General features: G+C 44.1%; 1 protein-coding gene and 1 long non-coding RNA gene across 17 annotated transcripts in view; one reads left to right on the top strand and one right to left on the bottom strand.

Moving 5' to 3' along the window:
- LOC141422604 (uncharacterized) overlaps positions 1 to 21668 on the top strand; it is a 182860-nt gene that overhangs the window by 46785 nt on the left and 114407 nt on the right. Inside the window, exon 8 of one of the 16 annotated variants that reach the window (XR_012447291.1) lies at positions 10025 to 10167. The exons of the other annotated variants lie outside the window; for them this stretch is intronic. This is a non-coding gene — a long non-coding RNA (uncharacterized lncRNA). The remainder of the gene's footprint in view (positions 1 to 10024; positions 10168 to 21668) is intronic. 16 annotated transcript variants of the gene reach the window in all.
- Positions 14528 to 21668, bottom strand: part of Rsph3 (radial spoke head 3) — a 41803-nt gene continuing 34662 nt past the window's right edge. Inside the window, exon 8 of the mRNA XM_074071224.1 lies at positions 14528 to 21005. Within this exon, the coding sequence (XP_073927325.1) occupies positions 20866 to 21005 (140 nt within the window). The 3' untranslated portion in view covers positions 14528 to 20865. The remainder of the gene's footprint in view (positions 21006 to 21668) is intronic.

Here is a 21668-nt window from a genome sequence, read left to right as displayed (position 1 = left end):
TTAGCCCCAGTATAATACGTGGTTCTTTTCTGGGCAAACTGCAAATTTTCCAGATCTTTCCATTCTACTATTTGCTCAAAAATTTCACTGTTAACTCAGCTAAAGGCAGGTAGCAATAACTATGAGATAGCCTGAATGCTGAGCCACCTTGAAACTCCCTCCACCAGTTAATGAATGCATTGCTTTTAAATCCAGCATCACTCAAAGTATCAGAGCATGGATAAAATGTAGACGCCAATGGTATCTGGTCCAATTCTGTAAAGTTCTGTTCCCACTTGACATCTCACAAGCAGGGAGAGAAAATGCCTGTGGCAAGGTGCTTCCTTCTTTTACTTTTACTTTATCTGGGTCCCCAGCCTGTGGGATAGTGTCACCCATATTTATGGCAGGTCTTTCCCCCTTAGTTAGTAGTCTCTGGAGATGCCCTTCCAGACACATGTAGTGCATTTTACTAATCTTCTAGGTATCTCTTAATTCAATCAAATTGACAATCAAGATTAACCACACTAGAAATGTCTATGAAAACATTTTGTACCATACAGATGGTCACTGGCTCTCACAGAAAGGTCTTTCAAAAGGGCTATTGAACTTCAAGATGAGTTACACGATTTACTTATATATAAAACTATTTTTCAAATTTGCTTACATTTCCTGACATGGAAAGTTTTCAGAGATACAATTTCTGGATGATATTTTTGAAAACCAAAAGTACAACAGAAAATCAGAACCCAGTTCCTCATGGTTAAGGAATATATTTTAACATTGAGTATGTCAGTACTAACTTTTTAAAAGAAATCTTGGGCACAGCATTTTAAAACCAGATCTTCAAATTGCTCTATTATAGAACATTCAACCAATATTTAAAAAAATCATACACATTGAAAATCATGTTGATCTTTCTAAAATATTAACATAATGCATAGTATTTTTAAAAATTTATTCATTTATTCATATGTGCACACATCGTTTGGGCCATTTCTCCTCCCTGTCCCCCACCCCCTTTCTCTCCCCCCACCCCCTCACTTCCAGGCAGGACTGGTTCTGCCATTTTCTCCAATTTTGTTGAAGACATAAGCAATAAAGACAAAGCATTTTTACTAGTTGAGATAAGGATAGCTATACAGAGAGATTCCTAGCATTGCTTCCATGCACAAGTGTATAAAGTATTTAATACACTTTAATACTTAAAGTATTTAATGCACAAGTGTTTTTAAATGTTCTGTTTCTCCAGTGTTCCTTATATTTGTATAAAGAAGGAGATACTCACAGGCTCAGAATGCCTGTTGTTAAAACTAGAAGCTTTCAAGTTATTCCTGCAACCCAAGGGCCAGAGACTGAATTCTTTCCACTCTGCTCAGGGGATACTTGGCAGCAAAACAAAGGATATGAATGGAGTGCCTAGGTTCAGATGGATAAGATGTAAGAGCTGTGGCCATGATTCACAGAGCGATTCAGAAGTAATTCACACAGAGGAGGCAACTCTAATAGAGTCTGATATTTTATAATCAATTATTCATGACTATTGATCAATAGCTCTTGCCACTTAAACTATCCCAAACCTTCGTGTTTTTAACATAGCAATTGATGCATTGAGATTTTGTGGTCTGAAACCTGGATAGGGTGAAGCTGGGTGATTCTTCTGCTCCATATGATGTCCACAGATGTCACTCGATGGAATTCAGCTGGAAGAGGGACTGGTCAGAAGTATCCAAGATGGCCACACTCATGCATCTGACATTCCATCTAGTTGAGGCAGTTGGGATTGTTGATCAGAATGCCATTATGTCACCTCTGTAGTTTGGTGGTCTCAGAAGGGTGAGACTTCTTACATGGTTTGGGTTTTCAAGAGAAAGTTCCAAGAGACAGGAAGTAGACACTTTCAGTCCCTAGCATCACTTCTGTACTGTTCTTTTAACCAAAGGCACAGATCCCAAGCAGGGTTCTGCTAGGAAGAGTACCTAAGAGTTTTTATCTGCCACCATGAAGCAAAGTGCTCTGAAGCAGGAAGGAACCAGGAGAGATTGAAGTCTTTTAAATGCCTTCCCATTGGCTCACTCCAAAACACTCTGTGGACTTTTGCTTTCCTCATCTGAAAAGCAGAAATATTCACATGGGATTCAATTGAAAAATTTTCAGCTGCAAGTAATAGAAAACCTGACTTATGCTCATTTAAGCAAAAAAGGGCTTTATTTTTCTCATGTTAAAAAGACTCAAAGTCCAAAGTCTTAGGCTGATGTAGCAGCTTAACCACACATGCAGAGCTTGGTGCTTTCTTTGCACTTGGTACTTTGGTTCATTGTTCAACGACTGCAAGATGGGTATGAGGGCTGCCCCGTCAGGCTGATCCTCAATTATCAGGAAATCCTCAGAGATCCTAGCAGACTCCATGTATCTTGTTTGCTAGAACCAAACTAATTCTGCAGTAAGGGAGCATGTGAAAAGGTGCACTTTAAGCTGTGTACCTTGCTGCCTTTGCGAAATAGAAGAAGGGAGGGACAGGAAAACAGGGAGAAAATTAATGGTGTCTGCCTCAAAGTCATGCCACTGGCCAAATACATATGTTAAGGCCCAATGCAATGTCTGGTCCATAGCTTGACGCTAAGAAAGAGGGAGATGACTTGTTTCAGCTCTGTTTGGTTCACCAAGAACATGAGGGAGTTTATTATAGGGACACATTACATTAAAAAATGGTGTGAGGAACACGCTCATCTGTCCAAACTCAGAGAATGAACTCAGAGACACGTGAAGTACAGTGAAAGCTAGACTTCAATGGTAGTCTTGCAAGATCGGGTGTCTGGGGAAAACGGGCACACTCAGAGGGTTCAATGGCATTTTATGCTAGCTGGCAGGTTCCTCCTCATAGGTTCCTCATTGGATGGATACTACATTATATACAGTCTTTCCTGGACATGCCTAAGCTTCACTATTTCCTATTGGTTTATTTTAAAATCTGTCACTTTTGGGATTGGTCCAATTAAAAGTGGATTTAAGTCTCCACCTCCCTTTGTCTCTGTGGCGGGAAGGCCTCCCTGTGATGTGTGCTTTCTGGCATGTACATAGCTTTACCCATTTCCTCATCCAATCATTTACCCCTCCCACTTTAAGTTGCCTTGTCAGTTGGCCCTCCCCTAACATCCTGTTTGTGGCTTTTCTGGTGTATGAGTTTCATCACTTCTGCAAGTTGATATGTAAGCAAGTGCCTAGTAATTATCCACTCAGGGTTAAATGCCTTGCCTTGAAAATGGACCACCACTGACTTTATTTCTAATAATGGCAACCTACTTGTGTCACGATCAGGACAGAGATCTTTGGAAAAAAGTGATCTCTGTATGGATATTTGTGGAACAAAGTCTTTAAACCGTGGCTTGAATAGTTGTACATTAAGGACATTCTTCCCTTACTCATGAGGACTTTGCTACAAGAAAAGTGATTATCCAAGAACAGATTAATGGACAGTATATATATAAAATAAATAGAACAGTGAGGAAGACTGAAAAGTCACAGATGAAGGAGGAAGAAAAACCTGGAATATCAGGGCTGGATCAGAACAGAGATAATTCCCTTAGACCCAACTTTTAGAACGATGCTATTAGAAGTGACTGTCAGAATCCCACTCCTATGGTTTATGACTTGAGATGTATAGTTATGCTTAAAGTAAGTATCTGAAAAATTTTAAATAGAACTTCCAAATGTAATGCATACCTATATTTGTATAATGTATGTATTATACAGGATGGACATCATTAATCTAAAAATCCAAAATCTGAAATGCTCTGAAATTTGAAACTTTTGAGCACCAACATTTCCTCATAAGTATCCACAGCTGGTATCGGGAGACCAGTCACAGAAAAAATGCAGGCACACTAAAAATAGTGTATAAAATTACCTTTAGGGTATGAGCATAAGGTATATAGGAAACAAATGAATTCTGTGTTTACTTGAACCTCATCCTCAAGATATCTTATTATACAGATGCAAATATTCCATAGTGAAATATGAAACACTGTACCCAAGTATTTTGGATAAGGGTTGCTCAACCTCTCTATAAAATATTATCATTCTTAATGATGCTAAATGGGTTTTTAGGTATATCAATAAAGAAAATAAATAGAGCATTCTTTTGGAAAATCTACTATGGCACTTATAAGGATACAAGATCAAAATGTGGAAAGCTGTGTTCTCTGGACATTTCTGTCATTCTCCAGATACTTTCTGCACCCCTGGTGCTGTCACTCTGCAGCTAGTGACTAGGATTCATGGGAATTGGCCTGGCTTGCTGCTTGAACCCGGTCGCATCCTGAAGATAGCTTGTAGCAGACACATTCAGTGTGCTGCCCTGGTTCTGTTCGAGCAGCCTCAGGATTAAATCTCCGAAGCGATCAGGAATCACATTTGGATGTTGTGTAAGAACGTGGTTTTGCTAGAGTTGAATCAAATCACCTCCAAAAGCAGAGTAACACTCCCAGTGACAGCAAATTCTTCATCAAGTCGATGGGAACTGGAAGCAGCTGCTCAAGCAGGTCTTAATGCAGAGGACAAGGTCCTTGCTGTCTTGTGCACACAAGAAGCTATCACAGCCCTCTTCACAGGCTGAGTCAAGGAGGCCAGACTGACTTAGGCATTTTTTTTGTCTCCAAAAGGAGCCTGAAATGTGTGAAAGAAGCCAGAGTAGGAACACTGAGATGTACTGAGATTATGTCTCAACCTTGGCTATAGCTTCAGGTCACTTGGAGAACTTGTCAAAAAAACCCACTCTGGGGGCAGTAGTGTTAAACAGACACAAATTGTCACGGTGTTCCAATGTGCAATCGCGGCTGAGAACCTGTGTTTTGCAACCATAATTATCATTGTGTTGCCTGACTTTCTCTTGGGCAGAGAAACTGGCATACAATTCTCTGTAGCATTAATAAATTAATTACAAATGGGCACAGTATATGACTGAACTTTTCCAGGCATTTAATAACAGGCAGTTCCGCCCTGAGATCTTGAGATATGGGAACATACAAAATAAGCCCTACAATTACCCTGACTTCCCGCCTGCCCCCATACAGGGAGGTAGAACCAGGCTGAACTGGGCGTTAGTGCCAATGGATCAGGGTCTGGCTGAAGCAGCTGAGGCTGCAGAACAGGGCACCAGAGAAGAAGGGAGCTGTGCCAGAAACCAAAGTTGTGTGGGGATTTATTGTGTGAATCCCTAACTGAGGGCTAGGCTGTGATTGTCCCAGGCAGGACTTCACATGTCCTGTTGTGAACCTGAAAGCAGAAAAGTGATATTTGGTTACAATTAAGGAGGTGACATTGAAGTTGTGACCTTGCTGAATACATTGAACAGGTAAGACTGAGAAGGTTATGTCACAGAGAAAGGGCAGTACCTCAGGACTGAGTTTAAAACCAAAAAGAGTCCTCCCCACTAAAGAATAATAGTAGCCTATTCTGGGTAAACAAATATATACAACAGTAACTCACGTCAGGACAGGAGGTGTGGCTCAAGCTGGAGAGAGCCTGCTTTGCAAGTGTGAAGCCCTGAGATCAAACCCCAGTTCCACTGGAAAAAAAACAAAACAAAACAGTAACTTACGACAGAAAAAAACTCAGCAAGTTATATCGGAAGCTGACTTAATCCAAACTGCTTAAAACATTCATGACACATGGTACAGTAAGAAATCAGACGTGAAGAAGCAGAAAATATGACCCATGAGCGAGAAAAACCGATTGGTAAAAACAGACCGCTACCTCATGTAGGTGTTGAAGTAAGCATTCTAGGACTTGGAGCAGCGATGATGAAAACATCCAAAGACTTAAAGGAAAAGATGAGTCTCATGAATGAACAGAGAGAAGGGGCTGTGGAAAAGAGCCACGTGGAATACTAGAACCACAACCAACATGTAACGTGTACCATGAAAATTTCACTATGTAACATCTGACTGCGGAAGAAAGGACTGCTGAACCTTCAAAACAGATCGATGGAAATGATCAAATCTGAAGAGAAGAATCTTTTTTTTTTTTTTCATTTTTTTTTAAAGCAGTGCTTTGGTGACTACTGTAGGCAATTTCAGGTAGTCTGAAATACATGCAGTTAAAATTCCCATGGAAATGGAGAGAAAGAATGGCAGATAAATTATTCAAAAAATAATGTATCAAATTTTATGAGACAGATCAAACCCAAGATGCCCAGGGAACCCCAGGTCGGAAAAAACAGAGAGAGCCTTACCTTAGAGTCTCCCAGTCACACTTCTACTTGGGAACACAGCAAATGGCGTCAGCAGTTCAGATAGCAACAGGGAAGAAGCACCGCCATGGTGGAGTCCAGTGTTTCTCCTAACAGCTCCTGGGGTACTTGATCTAGGTCCCTGGGCTCCAACCCAGACTTGTGAACTCAGACTCACCTGGGGAACTGGGTGGTTAAAAAGCAAGCGGGGAATTCTCAGTCCAGGAGGTTAGGCAGGTGCTGGATTCCCTGTCCTGAGTGATTGTCAGAGTGAAAAAATCAGAATATTCTGTTAAAAAGGCACCTGCTTTTATTTTTAGTGTTTCAGAACTTGACGTGGCTGAATAGACAAAAGGATTGAACTGGCACGAGCTTTAGCTGGTGAGCGATCTTGAGTGATAATCATTTAGCTGCAGTTATGAGAGTAATGCATTTTGGGTGGGATATTCTAATTGTTACTTATCCAGTAAATATGGCCAAGCCTTTTCTTCCTCCCTCTCCTCCCCTCTCCTCCCCTCTCCTCCCCTCCTCTTGCCCTTTTCTTTCCTTTCTTTCTAGTACTGGGGCTTGAACTCAGGGCCTACACCTTGAGCCACCCCAGCAGCCCTTTTTGTGATGGGTATTTTCAAGATGGGGGTCTCAGGAACTAGTTCCTGGGGCTGGCTTTGAACCCCGATCCTCTACTGATCTCTGCCTCCGAGTAGCTAGGATTACAGGCGTGGGCCTCTGGCCGCCTGGTTTGGTGAGTATTCCTGGCACAGAAGGCAAACACAGGAGTACTGTTCAGCATGCCAAGTGTTCTCCCCACCACCACCCCAGACAAAGAAACTTTTGGAAGGCAGGGTCACTGTGCATTCTGCCCTTCTGCCCTGTCACTCATCTCACGCCTTTTGGTTTTTTTAGACGGTCTCACTATGTAGCCCAGGCTGGCCTTGAGCTAGTGATCCTCTTGCCTCAGCTTCCTGAGTGCTGGGATTACAAGTGTGCATGCCATAACTAGCCCATTGTCTATAATCTTGAAAAATGGAATCTCCACACATACTTTTAAGCCTATTAAAAACATTTATTTTCCTTAAAATAGTATAATCAGGTTGTGTTTAACACACAATGAAAGTGCAACTGGGCTAGGGCAAGAGTATTCTTTTCGACTCTTAAGGGGATTACTAAACCATTTCTGCCTGGAAAGATAGTGGTAGGAAGTAGAGAGAAAGAGAGTCATTAACTGACTATTCAATCACCCATGACATCACCTTCCTCAGTATATTTGTTCACTCATTGCATTTTATACATTTTAGCTTTGCACTAATCTGTTTGAAACTGCTGCTGTTGTGTGGTTTCAAGTTTCAGAAACCAAATCCGTGATTATTTTGAATGAAAAGGAATTTATTGGAAGGAGGCCTGGGCATTCCAGGCCTTTGAATGACTGACTGTGCTGTGTAAAGGGCAGGCTGTGACGCACTAGAGGCCTGAACGAGTGTGGGCCTTCCATCCGTGTGCTGCTCCTGCACTCACAATTGCCAGCCTGCTTCTTTCTGTTTCTCTCAGAAACTCCAGCTTCCTGTGTGAGAGTGTGGCGTGCTTCCCTCGGGTCACTTGTCCTCTCCCGCCCACTGTGGGGGCCACAGGCTGGCACCGATGCACCCTGCCTGGGACACCTCATACCATGGTTTCCGTGCTAACCCCTCTAGCTCGCTAACTTTCCTCTTTCTGCCGAGCCTGGGTCTTCTGATCCTGAGTGCTCCGTGCAGCCCTCACCTCACATTTCCCACCCAACGCTCCCTTCACCCCCCGCCCTGCCTCAGCCACAGTGTGGCCTCCTCTGTGGGCTACTGGGGACACAAGGAGGCGAAATGTCCCCGCTTAGGGTCTAGTGGCGGAGAGGGGCAGGTCAGAGGAAGGAGGGGCCGGACCTGAGGGGGGGACAGAAGTGCCCCAGTGGGGAGGGGTCCCTGGGCCTGGGCAGCGAAGCCCCTCAGAGGTGGGACAGCTGTTGGGAGGTGCAGGAGGAAGCTTCTGGGACAGCGAGGCTCAGGCTGAAGCAGAGGCCAGAGCTTGCGGCCCCTGCACGGTCCGCACTTGAAACCAAGTGCCACGTTCCTCAGCACAGACGTCCCCCCAGCAGTCACCAGCTGCCTCATTTCTGTCTCCAGCGCCTCTCTGGGTGCCTGTGGTAATCACAGTTCCATTGTTTGGGGTGGAGTTTTTTTTTTTGTATTTTTTTCTTGAGGTGGGGTCACACTCTGTTGCCTGAGATGGCCTTGAACTCTGGGTCCAGGTGACCCCCCCAGCCGCAGCCTCCCGAGGAGCTGGGACTAGAGGTGCCCCACAGCACCTAGCTAAGTTTATTTGAAAGCACCATTTGCCTCTCTAAATATAACACACAGTCACTAGAAAATGAGAGTGAAGGAACCGGTGAAAGTCACTCAGTGTCACAACCCAGAGCTCTGGCAGTTACAAGGCGCTGCCATTCACCTCCTTGGAGCCTGTGATCTCTTCTGGTCAGTGTGACTGTGCCTAACGCCTGACTTTATGTCACACCTCCTTCATTCCTGGACCACCTCCTCGCTAGCTTGGGGATAAACCTTAGCCGGGGAGTGTGCTAGCTGGGGGCTGTGGTCACATATCTGCTCCTGGCATGGTGCTCTGGGGCTCCCAGCTGGGACCGACCCTCAGGTGTTCTTCCTCACCTCGGCCTTCCTGAACTGCTTCTTCTGCCCAGGTGTGGCCCTTGGGTGTTTGTTGCCTGGGCTGGCACCCTGCACCCTGCCTTTCCTCCTGGCCTTGCCTATGTCCCAGTTTTTCCCAAGGGCCCCTGGCCTGGCATGAGTCCTGGGACAGGCTCTGTGCTCCTCTGCCCCATAGCCTTCCTGGGGCTGCTGCTGGGATCGCCTGATGACCATCTGTCTTCCTGAGGATGCGGTCACCTGTCCCCACCTCAGGGCCTCTCCACAGTCCCTTCTGCTTGGGAAACTTGCCCGTCCCTCCTCCTGTAGGGCTCAGAGCCTCGGGACCACTGGACTCACCTTCCTCTCACTTCTGCTCATCCAGCCCTGCCCTGGCCTGCCTGGCCTGGGCCTTGTCCCTCTGCCTCTGGCGTTCCTCTCTCACCCCATCCCTTGCTTAGATCCTGGCCAGCCAGGGTGTCCAGGGGTTATTTGCCACAGTCCCTGTGCTTGTGAGAAGTGCAGAGTCTTGGATCTCCAGGTCTTGCTGAGCAGTCTGTGTCCCCCTGAAATGTCACCTTACACTGACCAGTGCTGCTGAAGTTCGAAGCTCAAATGTCCCCATTAGGTGTCCCATAGTGTCCAGGACCCTCCCTTTCTTTCTTTCGAGGCCAACACCTTTCTCCTCCAGCAGCCCTTGGGCTTTGTGAGGCTCCGTGGGGTTTGCTTTTTCTCCCCCTTGGGTCTTCAGGGCCTTCTCCTTGGGGGGAAGCATGGCTGCCCTCCAGGTCTGCAATTGCTTCCCCACTTCCTCAGCAGAACCTCGCCCTCTTACAGCCAAGTCTCCCCAGGCCTCTCCCCTGCTCCCAGGTGTGGCTCAAATTTCAAGTCTTTCAGAAGCTGAGAGTTCTAGCCCAGAAGCACTCCCCAGCTACTAGCCGTGTGCCCACCGCAGGGCCAGTGGGGCAGAGATTGCGTGGAAATTCAACTCGCCCCACTACCCCCCAAACACCTGGTAGGGATTTTGGCCTGGTGTCCCCAAATGTTGGGCATGCTTCCTTTGCCTTTGCAACTCTTTCTTACCTCGGACCTGAAGATACTAGTTGCAATGGCTTCAAACCAAAGTGTGCTGTGGTTTTTTTTTTTTTTTCAGATTTTTAAATTGCCCTTGCTAGGAGTGTTGCTCTAAAACCAGCTCAGTTTTGTCAGAAGTAGACCTTTACAACCATTTCAAAATGATCGTCAGTCACCCAGATTGCTTAAGCAGAGTGAGCGAGGCTACATGGGACAGCGAAGGTGAGTTCACAGTGCAACTGGACAAGTCACAGTGCGTGTAAATGACGCAGGTATGAAGAGAAGGAAACTGAACTTCTGAAACTCCGCAGGGTAGCAAGCTTGTTTTACTTGGCCATCGTCATCTAGTTGTTAAATAAGCAGAAGTCAATGGCGTGGGCTGCTCTCTCGCTTTTCTCAAGAACTCTTGCTGTTAGATCACGGTGTTTCCTTTTTCTGGACTATCAGCCAGTGAGAAAAAATACTCGAATATTTTTGTGTGCTCTTCTGCAACCATATAGTGTCTGGAGAGTAGAAAAAGCAAACAAGCTTAACTTATAGATTGTCAGTCTACGATTTGGACTTTCCAGGACAATCTGGTTTAAAATAGTTTTTCGTATTGTCACATTCCTCCTCCTTCATCTCGTAACTGACCACGGTCAGCAACATGCCACACTAACAGTTCAGAATCACAAACGAGACCCCTTAACCTGTGGCAGCCCCTTACCCAACTTCCCAAGAGTGCTTTGTCACTGAGACAGGAGAAAGACTGCAGGGTGACGGCGTTTAAACGTCGGGTGTGAAAGCTGGCAGTAACTTCTGTGTGTGTGTGTTTGTATGTATACTATGTACGAACAAGTGTCCTCCTTCCTTCCTGCCTTCTTGCTTTAGTCATGTTTTCAGAGAGCTTTTGTCCGGCTTTGGTTTGGATCATGATCCTCCTACCTCCATCTCTGCAGAGGCTGGGCTTACAGGGGCATGCCACCATACCTTGCCTTTTCTTCTTTTGATGAGACTGGAGCTTGAACTCAGGGCTCTGTGCTTGCTAGGCTGGGTCCCTGCCACTTGAGCTGCTCCTCCAGCCCTCTTGCTCTGGCTAGTTTGGAGATAGGGTTTAGTTTTTGTCTGATCCAGCCTGGACTGTGATCCCCTTATTTCATTCCTCCACAGTAGCTGGGACAAGAGGCGTGTGTCATCTTACCCAGCCTTTCCCATTGGGATGGGGTCTCATGAACTCTTTTTGCCTGGGCTGGCATCAAACTCATCTCAGCTTCCCAAATAGCCAGGATTACAGACGTGAGCTACTGCATTCAGCCCAACTCGTTTTTTGAGATAGAGTCTTGCTAACTTTTTTTTGCCTGAACTTTAATCCTCCTGAGTAGCTGGGCTTATAGCTATGAACCATCATGCCTGGCTGCATTTATATTTTTGACATAATTTACTTTTCTTTTCGATTGAGAATGCTGGACAAACTACTATCTTTACAACACCTAGTGACTACTTTTATTCAGTACCGGAAACTAAAAGAATCCAAATTTCTTGTCCACACATGTGTGTGGGGGGTACATTTAGAAAGCCATCATAAAGTGGGTTAGCTTAGCACGTTGGTAAATCAGTAAAATGGATACTGTTGTTTTAAACACTGTAGACGCCTTAGTGGCAATCGCGGAGACCTTGGGCCCAGGATGAAGTCGCAGCCGGGGAATGCTCAGGGGCCCATGTCGCCTGTGCTCTGTGAGCCGGGCCTCCGCGGACAGGCTGGGTCCCAGGTCTCTGTGATGAAGCAGGTACTCACTTCTTCTTTTGATAGCCTTGCTCTGTGGATGACATTGAATTTGATTGACAACCGCCTATGGCTTCTTTCCCAGAATCTCAGAGGCCCCGCTGTGGGTGAGGGTGAGCAGCTCCTGGGGTTGGCCTAACTGCTTTGTGTCCAGACGCTGCTGCCGGGCCTGAGCGGAGGGTCCTGGGTGGGAAGACCTGGTGTGCTGGCCGACCAGGGGCCCGGGCAGCTTTCAGCGAGAATCAGGACACTTGAGCAGATGCTTCTTAACACTGACTCAACCGTCAGCAGACTGACAAAAGAACAGCAGTCAGTATGGCGCCTCCTTCTGCCGGGCTTGGGGGGTGGGGGGGATGGGGGGGACATGGGGGGGAAGTTTGTGGCAAGGCCATCAGCATCCATGGTGCTCTCAGCATCACCAAGAGCCGGCTCCCTGGCCTCCATACACCTATAGGGCGTGTGCCTCGAGGAATGAACTCTCCTTCCTTAGTAAATGCTGGCTTGAGAAATTTATTTTCTGCTTTTGGTTTTCTGAGACAGGATTTTGCTGTGTGGCCCAGGCTAGCCTCAAACTTGTGATCCTCCTGCATCAGCCTCTCCGGTGCTGAGATTACAGGCATGTATACCACACCCAACTTAAATGCTGGTTTTAGATATCTAAACAGCATGATTTGAATTTTACAAAAAAAAATTTTTTTTTTGCCTCTCAATAGATGGACTTTAAGATTACTTCAGAAGTAAAGCTCTGTGTGTTAATTCAGCGCTCAGCGCTGGGTATTGGTTAAATCCCCATCTGTGCGTCTCATTAAGGCGACTGTGTACACCCGCTGGGCATGTGTTGAAGTCTGGCTTTAGTCTAAGCTAAAGACAGACCTGTCTTCTTCATGCTTGTATCTCTAACGACTAGAAACCTGATAACTGTTTAACGACGGAATGAGTGAGAAAAGGAACTTATTTGTATGTCTGACAAATTCCAAATAGGTACAGAGGCACAAATGATTTTCATTAGGACGTACTTCCTCCCCTTTCTTCTCTCAGACAGTAATTTAAAATTACTCTTATTTTTGCTTAATTTGGAAGCTCTTGGACGGTGGAGATCGTGTCTCTAAAACCTCTGTATTCCGTGTTGAGTGTGACTTGGGACCTACCACGTGATTTTAAAGGAGCTTGGTGTGAACTTTCCTGTCACTCTGCTTAACGCCAGGCTTGCTGTGTGTGCCATGAGACTCCATCCTGCCACGTTCATTACAGTTATGGTGAATGTCAATTCAGAAACTCATAAGGCACCTTTTATTGAAATTACATTTTTAACCAAGCAAGTTATTAAGCATAAAAAGCGCTGTAGGAATGATACATGTGTATTTGTCTTCCCAATGGATCAAATGAAACAGATCTTACTTGAATTTGAAGCTTTTTTTTAGTGCATGCTACTCTTTTAACATTGCTGTATTGCTTTGGTCAATATTACAAAAAATAAACCCATAGCTATGTTATTGAAAGGTAGAAATGTCTGAAATTTCTGAATAAAAAGGGATAGACTTGTTTTTATGTAATTGTTTTACTTTAAAAACTTCACTGAAATATCGCTGGGAGCGTGGTTCAAGTGGTAGAGCACCTGCCTAGCATCCACAAGGCTCTGAGTTCAAACCCCACAACTGCAAAAAAAAAAAAAAAAATTCCCCAACGTAAATAAAGTACAATTTGATGATAGTTATTTTAATTATAAGTAAGACACATTTCTGGCATTTCCTCCCAAAGGACATGGACTCTCTACCTGGACACTTGCTAATTGAACTAACCAGACAAGGCAGATGGTGTTAGCTAAGCCAGATCTTCCGGTGTCCTGTGCACAACCCTCACCACCTCCAACCTCTGCTCTGGGGGCTGAGAGATGGATTGGTAGAGATTTCTGTGGTCTGGTTGCATCACCCAACTCACTGGGTTTTGTTTCCACTTTCCTGTAATACTGGGAACTGAATTTGGGTCACAGGAAAGTAGGAACCCAATGTTTATGAAAGAGCCCAGAGATGAAACAGGGCTCAGAGGTTTTCAACTTTTCAACTGCGGCTACACAGCCCACTGAGTTGGGAAGATTTGGAACAATTGATATGCAGACCCTGCCCCAGATCTGACAAATCATAATTTGCATTTGCTTAAAAAAGTATTCCTTAAACAAATTCCTTTAGGGGCTGAGGTTGTAGCTCACCGTGCTTCACAAGTGGGTGGCCCTGGGTTCACTCCCTGCACCAAAAGCAAGCCAGCCAGCCAGGCAGCCAGCAAGCAGTACAGTAATACAGCAAGTTATTTCAGTGAAGAAACCGAAAACACCCACAAAGTGATTTTCTTTGAGTTCCACTTTTCAGAAACAGAAGAAGTTCCCAGGTGAGGGAGTTTACTGGAGGTATGTTAGCAGACTTACTCCAAAGAAAGAGGTGCATGATACTTTTTTATATAAGAACTTAACATGAACATTAAGGTAATGACTAAGCCAGGTGTGGTGGTTCACACCTTTAATCTCAGCACTCAGGAGGCTGAGGTGTAAGGATCACAAATTCAAGGCTAGCCTGGTCTACACAGCATGACCGTGTCTCAAAAACCAAAACCAACCCAAAACAAAAACAATTAATAACACTTTACGTGACTATTGAAGCAATTCTAACACTGTATGGATCCGGTAAAATTATTTTGTAATTTCTAATCGTTATTCCAGATAAACACATTTCACTCATCATTGATTTTATTAGAAGTAATTTTAACAAGTACTATACAAAAAGTGAAAAAATATTAGAAACAACAAATTTATGTTTTGATGAATTCTTTATATAATTTGCTTTTAAAGTGTGATTACCTTTGTCTACTGTAGAGTTTTTTATTTTCCTAGAGGAAAACATACATATTCATGTGCATATCTTATTTATAGAGTAATCAGAACTAGAAGAGCCATTTCAGGGAAATTTTGTTACCTTTATTAATTAAAAAATGAAAACCTGCAAAAGCTTTAAATGAACATTTTTCCATTGGAATCAGGGACATTTATGAACACATGTGAGCAAAATCCAACCAAAATCCAAGTATAGCAGCTTGTTGGCTATTACCATTAAAACAAAAAAAGCCATGAGCACACTTTCAGACCTGGCATTCTGGGAAGGCTGTGACGTTCCAGGAGTGTAGACTATTACTCTGCTTTCTTCACTGTTACGGAAATACCTCTGTAACTAATTAAATCCTGTGGGAAATATGTGATTTCAGTCACTTTAATTTTTCAAGCATGCAAACTTTCCGGCATTCTGTTCAGTGTGAATGTGGCCATTAAAGTAGCTTAAGCTTTCAGGGAAACCAGACTGCTGGTACATCTTTGTAATCATTGGCAGGGCTCTCCAAATTAAAACGTTAAGCATCATTTCTGTAAACAAGTTTCCCATTTTCCTAATTCACTTAGGTGGCAATCGTGGAATTGATTGTCACTGTACAGCCCAGTGGGAAGCTCCTGAGCCCGCTGGGGGGTGCATCCTGGTCCTTGCTCTGAATTACCTGGGTTCTCAGCTTCTCCTGTGTACAGGGGGACGATGACAGCACTCACCACATATGGGCATTTGCGGGGTTGTGCTATCATGAATGCAGAGAACTTAGCTTGGCTGTCGGTTTCCACCCACACTTGGCAAAGCCCCATCATGCACTTTGGCTTGCATGGTCCTGGGCAACTTGCTCAGGACGGATGCCTATGGCCGTGGAAGCTGAGTTCTATTGCATTGGTGCTGTGGCTGCTGTCACGCTGCACTGATAGAGCCTGTAAAGAAGGCTCCTTGGAGGATGTACAGGGGATGCCAGGTAGATGACATTTGCACTGAGTCAAAAAGTAGGCTTTTTAGTGGAGAATCACAGATGAAAATGGGGGATTTGTGATACTTTTAGATCTTTCACTGACTGTAAAAAGTAATGTGATTCCCATAAACCGTCATGATACTGTCACTCACAGTAATCAAAGATTTGGAGGAGATGCCGTCTACTTGGGGTCCTCATATGACAGCTGAAGGTTAAGCGAGGTGAGAGAACTGAAGTGGCTCATCTTTGCATAGCCACCTGGTAGGGGCTAGGACAACAGCCTACTTCTCCTGGCTGGCCTTTACGCCATTTGTTTATTCGGCAGACATTTATTGAGCACTCACTGTGTGTGAGGCTGTGATTAGAACTTGGGATACCACAATGAGCCACCATTGACGTGGGGCTCACTATACTGTGTCAAGTTCTTATGCAATACTTGAATTCTGAAGAAAAGGCATCACAAGAGTCTGTACCAACGTGACAAGCAAAAGGAATGGCAACAGCCAAGGTTTCCTAAGGCCACCTGATAGCAGACCTGATAGCATCGGAGTGTGCCATCAACAACACCACAATGGTAGGATGTTATTTGCACAATCCACACCATCGTTTTCTCTCTTTTTTTCTTGGCAGTCTCTGCAAATAATCCTTGAAAATTGGAAGATTTGGACAATTTGTCATCTGTCTTTATAAGTCTCCATGAAAATGCTTAGGGAGTATGTCAGTTTCCTATTGCTGCTGTCACAAATTACGGAAGCTTTGGAACAACCCAAATTTATTATCTTACTACTCTGATGGGCTGAAGCCCTGAATGAAGCTCAGTTAGCTGAGGTCAAGGTACAGCTGGCCTGTGTTCCTCCTGGAGGCTCTGGTGGCTCCAGGGGCTCAAGGGTCCTGTCCTTGCCTTTTCTGGAATTTGTCTGCATTCCTTGGCTCCTGGCCCTGATTCAGTTGTCACTTTGCCTCTATGCCTCTGACTCTCTGATGCCCTCTCTAAGATCCTTCTGTGAACACTGGGCACTCTTGGATAAAGCAGCATCCTCTCTCCAGCTCACGAGACTTATCATCCCTGAAAAGTCACATTTCCCATGAACAGTTCAGGGATCAGAAAATAGACACCTTTGGGGCCTAGCACACTCACAAAGCATTTCCTTTTGTGGGGAATGCGTGACAGAAAAATCAAATAGACAACTATGTCCTGAATGATGGATGAAATATAACGTTGTGTTAAACGAATCACAAAAACAGCTACTGACAACTTTCAGAAAACAGTCAGGTTTTGATATTAATTCTAAAGAATATGATTTTAATATTCTATTATGACTGAATATTATTTTGGGACAAAAATGTGAAACATTATTTTCTTTTATGAAATATAACTACATTCTACATAAAATTTGATTTTTTAAATTTTAAATTTAAGATGAACTTATAATGCCTTAATGAACCCTACAGTGACTCTTTAAAGATAAGTCCTGCCTTCTCCTCTGCCACCCAATGTCTTCAATTTTCCCCTGACTCTTCTGATTTCACGTTTTCTTCACTGTCTGTCCCTCTCCTCCTGTCCTTTAGCTGTGTCCAGCTGTGAGTGTCTCCACTCTTTCAACCTCGAGGTCTCATTCATTTTTACATGTTCCATTGTCACCTTTGTGGGGTGACGTCCCTGAACCAATCCAATTTCTCTGGCCCAAACTCTTGTCACCCTGTAGTTTACTTCCACATCGATGTAGCAGTTTCCTCACAACTCAAATTGCTCGGGTTCCAGATGGCAGCCATCATGTTCCCTCCCTGCAAACCAGCTGTTGCTCTCTGCCCTGTTTCTGTCACAGTGCCCCATTCTTTAACCTGCCACTGCTCTGCTCACAGCAGAAGGTGCCTGAGGGTCATCCCCTGTGCTGGAGACCACGGTGTGAGTTTCATGAGGGTGGGCTCCGGTACCTGCTGTCTCCCAGGGGCAGAGGGTACTGCCCAGCATGGGCAAACATGCAGTGTCTACTTACTGCTCAAAGGACTGTCAGCTGTGTCTGTTCGTGATTATCTTGGCTTTGATGCGTGGGTTTTTAAAGAATTTATTACAGTAGAAAATGATCACTAATGTCTGTGGATCACTTTTGAAACTACAAAGCTATTTGACATCTGTTTTATTACAAAACCTTGATGAGACAGAGGGATTACTTTGTTAAGTTTCTACTTTAGAAATGTGAAGACTGTGAAATTGGACTAGTCCGACTTTGTAAGCTGAATTCGATTTTATCTTTTCTTTCTTCTTCCTCTCCTTCTTCTCCTTTCTCCTTCTTGAAACATGCTCCAGCCCTCAGCCCTTTTGGCTTTAGTTATTTTTCAAATAAGGTTGATACTGGGCCGGGATGGACCTATTTATGTCTCCCACATAGCTGGGATGACAGGTGTATGCCACCACATCCAGCTTCTTGGTTAAGATGGGGTCTTGCTAACTTTTTGCTGAGGTTGGCCTGGAACTGCAACCTTCCCACTCTCTACCTCCTGAGTAGCTAGGATTACAGATGTGAACCATTGCATCTGGTCTTAACTTCTTACAGACTTTGTGTCACCTATACCTTTTTTTTTTTTGGCAGCATTAGTGTTTGAACTCAGGGCCACCTGCTTCCTAGACAGACACTCTATCACTTGAGCCACACTCTCAGTCCACATCCTCTATACTTTTCCCATGGGCCTGTCTCTTATAATAACCCTAGATTTCAACTCCCACCCTCCCTGTGCCTGACCTGCTTGCCTAGACAATTAGAATACTGTCCTAACCTTCCTATTTTCAATCATACCAAAAATCTACCTTATAGTTCTGCTAGAATTATTTTCAAAAATACAAATTTAATGTCATTTCTTTCCCCCAGAAAACTATAGTTGTCCCCTGCCATTGCAGAATATTTCATTCTTGCCCAGACAATGACAATACAGAAGCCAGAGTAAAACCATTTATACAATTCAGGTTGAAGAGTGAAGAAAAATAACTGTATATACACAAATCTTCAATTAGGCTTCACGGAGTAGGCTGTGTAATACCTTTTTTTTCCTTTTTTTTTTTTTTTGGGAGATACTAGGGTTTGAACTCAGGGCCTCATGCTTGCTAGGCAGGCGTGAGCCACTGAGCCACTCCACCAGCCCTTTTTGTATTGGGTATTTTCAAGATGGGGTCATGCATCTGGGCTGGCCTTGAACTACTATCCTCCTGATCTCTGTCTCTGGAGTACATAGGCTTGTAGTTGTGAGCCACTGGCACACTGAGATTGTAGTATCTTTTGAAAGTGCTGTTATTTTTCTGTAAAATTATTGGAAAGATGCAAATTGTCAAATGGAATCCATTGTAGTACATAGCAGTATTAACACGGCAACAGCAATGGATCTGTCCATGAGATGCAGTTGCTTTGGCCTGGTTGTCCAGCTCAGCAGTCATTAGGTGTTGTTCTCCACTCACCAGATGCACACAAGGTGCTGCAGTGGTCTTGGATGAGTCATCAAGCTGAGCCCCTCTACAGATGATACTGACTTATTCCTAAACCTTGTGGAAATGAAACCCTACTGCTTTACTATTTCATATCTGAAGTTGAACCGGTGCCATTGGCTGGTGCAATAGTTTTGCTGATGCAGTGTCTACACCTTGATGCTGAGTTGTTGTGACCTACTGCCTGCCAAACCCATCATGGAGGTTGCCTGTCCTGGGTCGCACCCGAACTCATGATGGTGTTCAATGCAATTCTGTTCAGCTGTCAAAGAGCTTAAATTTTACAGTATCATCCTTTCTTAGAGACCCTTTTAGTCACCTCCACCTTGTTTATAAAACTTCATGCTCACTTTCCATTAGTTTTTTTAAAGCCAGACATTGTTCTATGAAGACAAATTATGAAAATTCAACTAAATTAATTCAATTCGGCATTGTGCAAAATGCCATGGATTCCTTTCATGCAGGGAGGTGTCTAAAGTTTCTAAAAGGAATCAGTATAAAAGATAAGAAGTCACCACTTTATATTTTCTGTTGGTTACAGTGGCTTTAGTTATAATTCAAGGACCGTTGAGATGTTGCTGGCTGCCAACTATTAAAATTTACCACAGCAGGGTGGCAGCCTGTCGGATTGTCTGTTTAGAAACTCAGTGCTCTATAAATGTTTGTTTGGCCTCCCTTCGTGTTATGTTTAAAGAAGATAAATGACTGTGAAACAAAGAACAAAAGAAACGAAACAGGACAGCAGTGTGCGAGAGTTTCATCCTCAAGGCATTTAATGAATCTATTTTGCTCTACGTGGTGTGACTAGATAGCTGAACAAGCTGGGCTTGAGACGGAGCAGGTAGCAACTTTATTCTTCTTGCCATGGACTTGTTTCTCCTTGCTTCTGAGATGAAATCTTGGGCAGATCCTAGAGCTTTTCTGGATAGTTTAAAACAATTGTGGTAAAAAATGCATACCATAAACTTTACCATTTTAACCATTTCAAGTGTACTGTTCAGGGCTGGGATGTAGATCGGTGGTACAGCGCTTGCCTAGCATGCGTGAGGCCCTGGGTTCGATCCCAGCACCAAAAACGAAAAGACAAAAAAAAAAAAAACAAACCTCTCCCCTCAAGTGTACTGTTCAGTAGTGTTAAGTATATTCACAATGTTGTGCTACCAACTCCACAACATTTTCATCTTGCGGATTTGAAGCTTTGTACCCATTGGACAACTCCCCAGTTCCCCTCCCTTCCAGCCCCATGGCAACCACCATTTCATCTCCAGATACCGCAAGTAAATGAATCACTGATTCCAATAGGGAGCAACAGTCAAAATTCTGAACTCTTATCCATTTGGAAACTCTCCCTTCTCCCACCCAGTGAGCTTCAGGCAGGATGCACCTGCCTTCTCTTTCCTCTGTCTCTCCTAACTTGCTGCAGATGCCTGCTGCTTCTGATCCTCTGTTGGATGTGGGTGGGCTGGTGAGGGAGGGGATTTTTACCCAGGTGGTCATTTGTCACCTACCATCAGGGCCCTCTAGTGGGTGGGTATACAACCTTGGCTCTTCCTCTCAAAGAGAACTTTCCGGGGGTTCCCAGAAAGTCCTGGAGGGAGCCGGTTGCAGTTGTGTGGGAAATAGTCTGTAGAAAGTTTTAAGGGGAGTCCACATGCTCTTGCTAGAATGAATTGTGAATCCATTATTCATTGCTTGGTGGTACTTTAAAAGTTTTGCTATAAACCCTTCCAAGGGGAATTAACTCCAAGTCCAGGGGACATAGGCCACACTCCTTGGCACTGCCCTTGAAGTCTCTAGTGCCTGGATACTGGACTTAAGCAGCTCCAGAACAGGCCTCAGCCCTGGTCTTCCTTCTCTTCTTCTACTGCCTCAGGTGGAGTGAGGTTGTCCCTGCCAGCACCTTGCTGCAGGGTGACACAGTACAAGGCTCTGCTGCATGTTCTTGGCCTCTGGCTGGGCCTTCTCTGAGAAGGAAGTTCCATTTAAACACCTGTGACATAACTGTGTCAGGGAACAAAGAAAAGTCAACCCACTAACAGTTTAAAAGCACCTTAAAAGCACTGAACAACTTAGCTTTATTCCAAAATAAAGTGATTGATAAAATTACATTTGAAAGAAAAATTTTAGGTGATATTAGTAATAGCATCTGAAATAATGTAGCTTTAACTTATCTCATAAAAACAAGAGGAGAACAAATTTAGGAAAAACGAGTCATGGGAAACACTTGAAAACCAGGCTACACAAGAATATTGTGAGTGATGTAAAAAAGTAAACTGAATGCTGGCCATTTGAGCAGCTATAGTTGGTAAACTCAAAATGGGACTCAAGAATTGAGGTGAGTCATAAGCCTGTGTTATCTGCAAATCAAGGAGTTAAAAAAACACAGAAAACAATGAAATGAATGGAGCTTGACATATAGCTCGGTTAAAGTCTAAACCACACTGAGGTCAACATTATCTGGTTAATCCTTTCTTAGTTCATTCATTCAATAAATATTTGTTGATCCCTGCTATGTAGATAGTAGGAATTCAAACACAAAACACATCTTGGACCTCAAGGAGCTCAGGGACTAGTGGTAAAAACTGGCAGATAAAACAGTGACGATGTCATATGACAGGCCCTAAAACTGAGGTGAGATTGACCAACTGCCAGGAATAGACCTCA

Source organism: Castor canadensis, chromosome 1 (assembly GCF_047511655.1).
Source record: "Castor canadensis chromosome 1, mCasCan1.hap1v2, whole genome shotgun sequence".
Classification (NCBI taxonomy): Eukaryota; Metazoa; Chordata; class Mammalia; order Rodentia; family Castoridae; genus Castor; species Castor canadensis.
This window is presented reverse-complemented; position numbering and strand designations above follow the sequence as displayed.